General features: G+C 40.9%; 1 protein-coding gene across 3 annotated transcripts in view; it reads right to left on the reverse strand.

The window, feature by feature from the left end:
* RIC3 (RIC3 acetylcholine receptor chaperone) overlaps positions 1-9,075 on the reverse strand; it is a 64,476-nt gene extending 55,401 nt beyond the window's left edge. For all 3 annotated transcript variants that reach the window (XM_010829295.1, XM_010829296.1, XM_010829294.1), the window contains exon 1: positions 8,914-9,075. In XM_010829295.1, coding sequence (XP_010827597.1) covers positions 8,914-9,037 — 124 coding nt within the window. In that variant the 5' untranslated portion in view covers positions 9,038-9,075. The remainder of the gene's footprint in view (positions 1-8,913) is intronic.
* Positions 9,076-9,117: the final 42 nt, after the last annotated feature.

Below are 9,117 nucleotides of genomic sequence, written 5' to 3' on the forward strand. Positions count from 1 at the left end.
ATACTACTCTACAAATTTCTGAACTCCTTGTCTTTCCCCTTTAATCTATTTTGCTTCATTACTATATTGGTAAAAGTATACATGGTATAGTCACCTAAGCCAATAAGCTGAGAATAATTCAAGATGCCTCCCTCTGCCTCACATTCCACTTCTAGTTTAAAATGTCTGTGAAAATTGTTCTTTTCCCTCCTGTTCAATGTGGACACTTCCCCTGCTCCATTTACTCCTTCTTCCTCCAGTATCCCTATTTCCCTCTGGGAACCACTCTCAACTCCACAGTGGATCAGCATATTCTTTCTACCCAGAGCACTGCAAATAACTTTACTCAAGTCAATAAGATGGGTGGATATGTTAGCTGGAACTACTGGGAAAGAACTGGGGGTGGGCGGATAAAAGTGAGATGGGAGTGAAGGAAGAGTTCAAAAGAAAAGAAGCATTCTTTCTCTGGACAATTAAATGTGAGGAAGTGATATCTGGAATCGTTGCAACTAGTGTTGCTAGCCTGAGAGAGAAGCCAGGGGACAGAGCCAACATAAGGAACCCAGAAGTAAAAAGGACAAAGAAACTCAGACAGAGGCCCTGATGGGATTGTGAACCTCTGGATCAAACCACACAGGAAGCCAATTCTCACACAAAGTGTTTTCATGTGCACTAGTCAATACATCCTGCTTTCAACTTGACAACTCAGCTGAATTTTCTGTTACTTACCATGAGAATCCTAAACTGATGAGCCCAAACACACTGCCTCAATGATGTTCATGATGTCTCAAAAGGGCTACTGCAACATTTTCCCTGAAGAAACCCTCACTGATACAGCCCCTACACTGTTGCCAAGATGTCCTTTCAGACTGTAAGTTTCTTTTCTACTAACAAACTCATAATGGCCTCACCGATCTTTAGAATAAGATCCAAACTCCTTAAGTATGGCGTGAAAAAAATCTTTACAGTTTGGCCCCTTGTCTCATCTCTTACAACTCTAAAGCTATTTCAAAGCTCTGGGTATTGATTTTGCTGTGTTCTCTCTGCCTGAAATATCCTTGTTAATCTGGCTAATAAAAACACATTAGAGTTACCTCCTCAAATTAGTAAAAAAAAAACAGAAAAAAGAAAAAAAAGCAAGGTTTTAACATCCAAAAATCAATTATGTAATGTATCATATCCATAGAATGAAGGACAAAAACCCCATGGTCACTTAATAGACAGAAAAAGCACTTGACAAAATTCAATTCAATCCCTTCATAATAAAATACTCAACAGACCCCCTTCTAAAAATTCTTTAGTTCTATTAATGCATCCATAGCTAGCACTATCCTTAATGGTATGAAAGCTTTCTTAAGATTAGGAACAATCAAGGATGTTCACTCTTCACCATTTCTATTTGACATTGTACTAGAGGTTCTAGCCCAGGCAGTTAGGCAAGAAAAAGAAAAGCATGTAGATGGGAAAGAAAGAAGTAACACAATCTCTGTTTGGAAACAACACGATCATTGGAGAAGGAAATGGCAACCCACTCCAGTGTTCTTGCCTGGAGAATCCCAGAGATGTAGGAGCCTGGTGGGCTGCCGTCTACGGGGTCGCACAGAATCGGACACGACTGACGCGACTTAGCAGCAGCAGACAACACGATCATTTATTGCGGCCAATAAACAATTCAGCAAGTCTACAGAATACAGTATTAATACACAAAGATTGTGTTTCTAAAACTGAGTAATGAATAGTCTTAAAATTAATAAAATAATTCAATTTACAGTAACATCAAAAAGAATAAAATACTTACGGATATATTTAACAAAAGAAGACTTGTACACTGAAAACTACCAAGAGTCGCTCAGTCATGTCTGACTCTCTGCGACCCCATAGACTATACAGTCCATGAAATTCTCTAGATCAGAATACTGGAGTGGGTAGCCTTTCCCTTTTCCAGGGGACCTTCCCAACCCAGGGATCAAACCCAGGTCTCCCGCATTGCAAGGGGTTTCTTTACCAGCTGAGCCACAAGGGAAGCCCAAGAACACTGAAATGGGTAGCCTATACCTTCTCCAGCAGATCTTTCCAATCCAGGAATCAAACCGAGGTCTCCTGCATTGCAAGTGGATTTCTTTACCAACTGAGTTATCAGGGAAGCCTGAAATCAATTAAAGACCTAAATAAAATTTTAAAAATCCTATTCATAGATTAAAAGGCTTATTAAGATGGCAATACTCTTCAAAATGATTTACAGATTCCACACAATCAAAATCCCAGCTGGTTTTTGCAGAAACTGACAAGCTAATCCTAAATGTGTATGGAAATCCTGAGCCACAGCACTCAGAAATCAACCTTGATAATAAAAGAACACAGTTTGGAGACTTAACACTTCATGATCTCAAAATTTAACTACAAAGCTTCAGTAATCAAGGCAGTGTGGTACTGACATAAGGACAGGTATATATTCTATATCTGATGTTTGTCAATGGAACAGAATTGAGAGTCCAGAAATAAGCTCTCACACTTAGTCAACTGAATTTCAACAAGGGTGTTAAAACAATTCACTGTAAACAGAATATTCTTTTCAACAAATGATGCTGGGATAACTGTATATCCATATGAAGTTGGACTTTTCCTCATATCAAAAGCAAAAATTAACTCAAAATGGATCAAAGGATTAAATATAAGAGTAAATACTATAAACTTGGAGACATGGACATAAATCTTCATGACCCTGGATCTGGCAATTATTTTTTTAGGTCTGACATCAAGAATAGAAGGCGGTAAATAAGTTAGATTTCATCAAAATTAAAAATTTTTCTTAAGAGGACACCATCAAGAAAGTGAAGAGTTGAAGAAAATATTTGCAAGTCTGATAATGAACTTGTACCTAAAATGCATAAGGAATTTTTATAATTCAACAATAAAGACAAGAAACCCAATTTAAAAATGGGCAAAAGTCTGAACTGACATTTCTCTAAATTGTTACACAAACAGCCTATAAACACATGAAAATATATTAAAGTTGTTAGTCATCATGGAAATACAAAAAAAAAAACCCACAATAAGATAGCACTTCACACCCATTATGATGGCTATAATAAAAAGGCTGGCAATAACAAACATCAGAGAGAATATGGAGAAACCGGGACCCTCACATATTAATGGTGGGAATGTAAAATGATAGATACTTTGGAAAACAATCTAGCAGTTCCTCAAAACTGCTCAGAGTAATAATATGAGCAAAATTCCACTCTTAGTTCCAGCCACACTAAAATGTTCACATTTCCCAAATGCATATATTCAAGAGAAATCAAAGCATATATCCACACGAAAATGTGTACATGGATGTTAATAGCAGCATTACTCATAATCATCAAAACCCCAAATGCCCAACTAATAAATGAATAAAATGTAGATGGAATATTCCACATAATGGATTATTATTCAGCCATGAAAAGTAATGAAGCACTGATACACGCTACAACATGGATGAAACCTGAAAACATGCTATGTGAAAGAAACCAGTCACAAGAGACCACATATTGTATGATTCCATTTACATGAAATGCCCATAGCAGGCAAATCTATAGACAGATTAATGGTTGCCTAAGAAGCTCTAATACTTTGGCCACCTGATGTGAAGAACTGACTCATTAGAGAAGACCCTGATGCTGGCAAAGATTGAAGACAGGAGGAGGAGGGGACGAGAGAGGATGAGATGGTTGGATGGCATCACCAACTTGATGGATACGGCTTTGAGCAAACTTAGGGAGATTGCTCTGAGCTAAGGACAGGGATGCCTGGTATGCTGCAGTTCATGGGATCGCAAAGAGTCAGACACAACTGAATGACTCAACTGAACTGAAGGCTGAAGGGGCTCAGGGTGGGGGACTGTTAATGGGTGATGGCTAAAGAGGTTAAAGATGGCTAAAGATGGTTTTGGGAGGGGGGAGCGGGAATGATAAAGTGTTCTAAAATTGATAGTGACGATGGTTGCACAACTCTGTGACCATGCTGAAAACCATTCACACACTTTTCTTGCTTACTTTTTTATTGATGCATAGTTGATTTACAATACTATATTCATTTCAGGTGTACAGCACAATGATTCCACATTTTGCAGATTATACTCCATTATAGGTTTTTTACAAGATAATGGCTATAATTCCCCGGGCTATACAGTATATCCTTGTTGCTTATCTATTTTATATTTAATACATAGCAGTTTTTATCTGTTAATCTCATACCCTTAGTTTACCCCTCCTCCCTTTCCTCTCCTGTTTGGTAACCACAAGTTTGTTTTCCATATCTGTGGTGCTGTTTCTATTTTGCATACACATTCGAGTTATTTTTTAGATTTCACACATAAGTGATATCACATAGTATTTGTCTCTGACTTTTTTCACTATGCATATTCTTAGGTCCATTCATATTGCTGCAAATGGCTACTGCTTTTTCTAAAATTTATTTATTTTTAATTGGAGCATAATTGCTTTACAATATTGTGTTGGTTTCTGCTATATATCAACATGAATCGGTCATAGGTATACACATGTCCCCTTTCTCTTGAACCTTCCTCCCACCTCCCACCCATCCCACCTCCCTAGGCTGTCACAGAGCACGGGCTTGAGTTCCCTGTGTCACATGTGAATCTCCACTGGCAATCTATTTTACACATGGTAGTATGTATATGTTTCCATGCTATTCTCTCAATGTGTCCCACCCTCTCCTTCCCCCACTGTGTCTACAAGTCTGTTCTCTATGTCTGTGTCTCCAGTGCTGCTCTGCAAATAGGTTCATCAGTACCATTTTCTAGATTCTATACATATGCATTAATATATGATATTTGCTTTTCTCTTTCTGACTTACTTCACTCTGTATAATAGGCTCCAGGTTCATCCACCTCATCAGAACTGAGTCAACTGTGTGTCCTTTTATGGCTGAGTAATATTCCATCGTGTATGTGTACCACAGCTTTACCCAAGCATATGTTGATGGACATCTAGGTTGCTTCCATGTCCTAGCTATTATAAATAGTGCTACAATGAACACTGGGGTACATGTGTCTTTTTCAATTATGATTTCCTCAGGGCATACACTCAGTAGTGGGATTGTTGGGTCATATGGTAGTTTTGTTTTTTTTAATGTGGAACTATGGTATTGGAGAAGACTCTTGAGAGTCCCTTGGACTGCAAGGAGATCCAACCAGTCCATCCTAAAGGAGATCAGTCCTGGGTGTTCTTTGGAAGGAATGATGCTAAGGCTGAAACTCCAGTACTTTGGCCACCTCATGCGAAGAGTTGACTCATTGGAAAAGACTCTGATGCTGGGAGGGATTGGGGGCAGGAGGAGAAGGGAACGACAGAGGATGAGATGGCTGGATGGCATCACTGACTCGATGTACGTGAGTCTGAGTGAACTCTGGGAGTTGGTGATGGACAGGGAGGCCTGGAGTGCTGCAATTCATGGGGTTGCAAAGAGTCGGACACAACTGAGCAACTGAACTGAACTGAAGCATATGTTTAATTTTATTAAAATGCATTTACCAAATTGTTTTCCAATGTGGTTGTACCATTCTACATCGATAACAGCAATATGAGAGTTTCAGTTGCTTTGCATCCTTATGCATATGGTAGTTTTATTCTTAGTTTTAAAGGAATCTCTATACTGTTTTCCCAGAGAAGGCAATGGCACCCCACTCCAGTACTCTTGCTTGGAAAATCCCATGGACAGAGCAGCCTGGTAGGCTGCAATCCATGGGGTCGCTAAGAGTCGGACACGACTGAGCGATTTCACTTTCACTTTTCACTTTCCTGCATTGGAGAAGGAAATGGCAACCCACTCCAGTGTTCTTGCCTGGAGAATCCCAGGGACGGGGGAGCCTGGTGGGCTCCGTCTATGGGGTGGCACAGAGTCGGACACGACTGAAGTGACTTAGCATAGCATACTGTTTTCCATAATGACTGTATCAGTTTATACTCCCACCAACAATGCAAGAGGGGTCCCTTTTCTCTACAGCCTCTCCAGCATTTACTGTTTGCAGATTTTTTGATGATGGACATTCTGACCAGAATTGACTCACTGGAAAAGACCCTGATGCTGGGAAAGACTTGATGGACATGAGTTTGAGCAAGCTCTGGGAGTTGGTGATGGACAGAGAAGCCTGGAGTGCTGCAGTCCATTGGGGTTGCAAAGAGTCGGACACGACTGAGTGACTGAAATGAACTGATTCTGACAAGTGTGAGTTGATACCTCATTGTAGTTTTGATCTGCATTTCTCTAATAATAATCGATGTTGAGTATCTTTTGATTCAGTCATACAGTTTAAATACATGAACTGCATGGTATGTGAATTGTATCTCAAGAAAGCTATTACCAAAAAAAAAAAGGCTCTTCTCTTCCATAACACCTTTCTTGAGACACCAATAAAACTAACCATTCTAACATGTGTCTCCTCCTTTCCCTGCAAGGATTTGAGTATCTGCAATTGATACTTTTTTGCACTTATTCAATGTCTTTTCCCCTCTACTAAACTGTGAGTTCCTCAAGGCAGGGATTTGGCTCTTTTTTTTTTTTTTTAAAGAATTAAAGAGTATTTCTATACTGTGTGTAAGCTATGTTAAAGGGTACATCATAAATATTTGCTAAAGACTACCTTAACGGCTGTCATGTGGAAAAGGGACAATGCTCATTTCATATATCCCAATGGGCAGAGGTGGAAGCTATAATGACACAAATTTTAAGACACGGATGACACTAATTTTCAAATAATCAGGGCTATCCTTTTCTTCAGAGCAGGGGTTTCTGGATTCTGTGGTTTCTCTGAGTTGATACTCAAATTCTCGATGTATGTACAAAAAGTATAGGCATTTTTCCTGGGGGAAAAATCCATAATTTTCATTAGATTCTCAAATGGGTATATAACCCAATAATGGTTAGAAGTCACCGTTTTTAAAATATCAGTGTACCAAGACAAGGATTTTAGTTAGCAAATTTCAGTTACTAGAATACGTCAGTTAAGGTAGGTTTTTACATAGATTATGGTGACTCAAACAGTAATGAATCTGCCTGCAATGCAGGAGACCTGGATTCAATCCCAGGGTGGGGAAGATCCCCTGGAGAAAGGAATGGCCACCCACTCCAGTATTTTTGACCGGAGAATTTCATGGACAGAGGGGCTGTCTGCAGGCTGCAGTCCATGGGGTTGCAAAGAATTGGACATGACTGAAAAACTAACACTAACTTACTTTTACCTAGATTGTACTACTTTGATAATGAATGCAAAAAGAGCATCTTATTCATTTAAAAATACTGACTGTCCATTATATGCCAACTGCTAAATAGCGGTAAACAAGACAAACTGCCTGCCCTCAGGAGCTTACACTCTACAAAGTGGAGACAAAAAAAAAAACAACCTAATAAAATATAAAAGAAAATGTCATATGATACAATAACACCTTCAATTGAGAAAATAAAGCACAGGAATAGGAAATGATGGGAGTGTAAAGAGTGACTTTAGTTAGAGTCATCAGGGAAAGTCTCTGAGGAGATTACATTTAAGCTGAGCAATGAGAAGGATGCCAAAGAAATTAACACTTCAGGAATGAAGAGAACAGAAACTGCAAAGTTTCTAAGATAAGAACACTGATTATTATTACTTGAGCTCTTAGGAGAAAAAGCCATCTCTGATCGTCTCTCTACACAACATTTAGAAGAGTATCTCCCACTCGCATTGAAGAGAACTTTCAAGACAATTCAGCATGATGAAAATTTTACGTGGTAAGACACTATTGTAGACGAATCTTTAACCGCTTAGGGTCATCGTGAATTTACTCTTCCTCACCATTAGACAAAGTGAGTAAAACCTTTGGAGTTTTGTAATAAGACAGAAAGGGGAAAAAAAAGAAAAGAAAACCCAACAAATGAGGTAGTTTGCTTTTTTTTTTTTTTTAATAAGAAGTTTCTCCCAGGGAGATAGTTTTACAAACATAAAGATTATCAAGCAAAGTCTATGAACAGAATGCTGGGTTGGATCTGCCCTTCACCCCTAGAGCTTGGTGTTTTGCATTTCTTGTATTTATAATCTATGATGTACAAGAGGGTGGAGTTAGTCAATGTGCACAAATTAGAGGGAAATGAGTTTCAGTTCAAGGAGCTGTCCAACATCAACAGGTTGAATATTAGTGGAAGCTCGAAAACTGTAAAACCGTGTCTCAAGGATGTTACACAGACAATTTCCAGAAAAAAGTTACCAGAACTTCACAATCTACAGAGAGCTGTTGTAGTTCTTCTCCCAGCCTTTGGCATTCCTGCCCTGTCACACTCACCCATTATGCAAAAGCCCCAGAATGCAAACCACAGGGTGGATTTTTAACCACCACATACATCATGCCAGTAACAAAGGATTAACAAATACTTGTTCACGTAACGGGAAGGCAGAACCATGTTCATCTCAGTAACTGAAACTCGGATTATTAAAATCTTCACGTTATATTTACGAAGGCACAAAAAGAGCCTGAAGCAGTGAGCACTCGACACCAAACTGAAAATTCACAACAAATTAAGGTTAACAATACCCAGTCCAACTATTCCATTCGAAAGCACGAGAGAAAGCACACGGACACCGTAAAAAGGGGAATTCAAGTGGGAGCCCTCCTGACTCAAAGCACTTGGGCAGATAGTGACTAGTCGAGTTAGGCCAGCGAGGGGAAGAGGTGAGAGCAACCGGACAGTGCGTCCAGGCTCGTCTGCGTGCGCTCCTGCAGGGGAGGCCTGAAGGGACCTGGTCCGGCCGCTGCCCGCTGGGGCCAAGAGAACCCTGGCGCTTGGCACCTCCCAAACTCCGCGGGGCCGGGGACCCCCGCGGCCGCCCTCCCTCCAGCAGGGCTCTAGGCGCTCGTGCTCGCCCTGCGGCTCGGGGTAGGGGAGCCGGCCCGCGCTTACCTTCGGGCGCCGGCGGCGGCTCCTGCCGCTTTCCGCGGGACAGGAAGGCCTTGGGCAGCAGCAGCGACACAGCCAGGACGAGTCCCGAGGCCAGGGCCACCCTCTGCACCGTGGAGTACGCCATGACCGCCCGCCCCCGCCGCAGGTGCGGGCTCCCGCCGGAGCCGGAACCGGAACCGCAGCGCCCGCGGCCTCCGCCAACCC

The sequence above is a fragment of the Bison bison genome, unplaced genomic scaffold (assembly GCF_000754665.1).
Source record: "Bison bison bison isolate TAMUID 2011002044 unplaced genomic scaffold, Bison_UMD1.0 scf7180017864503, whole genome shotgun sequence".
Classification (NCBI taxonomy): Eukaryota; Metazoa; Chordata; class Mammalia; order Artiodactyla; family Bovidae; genus Bison; species Bison bison.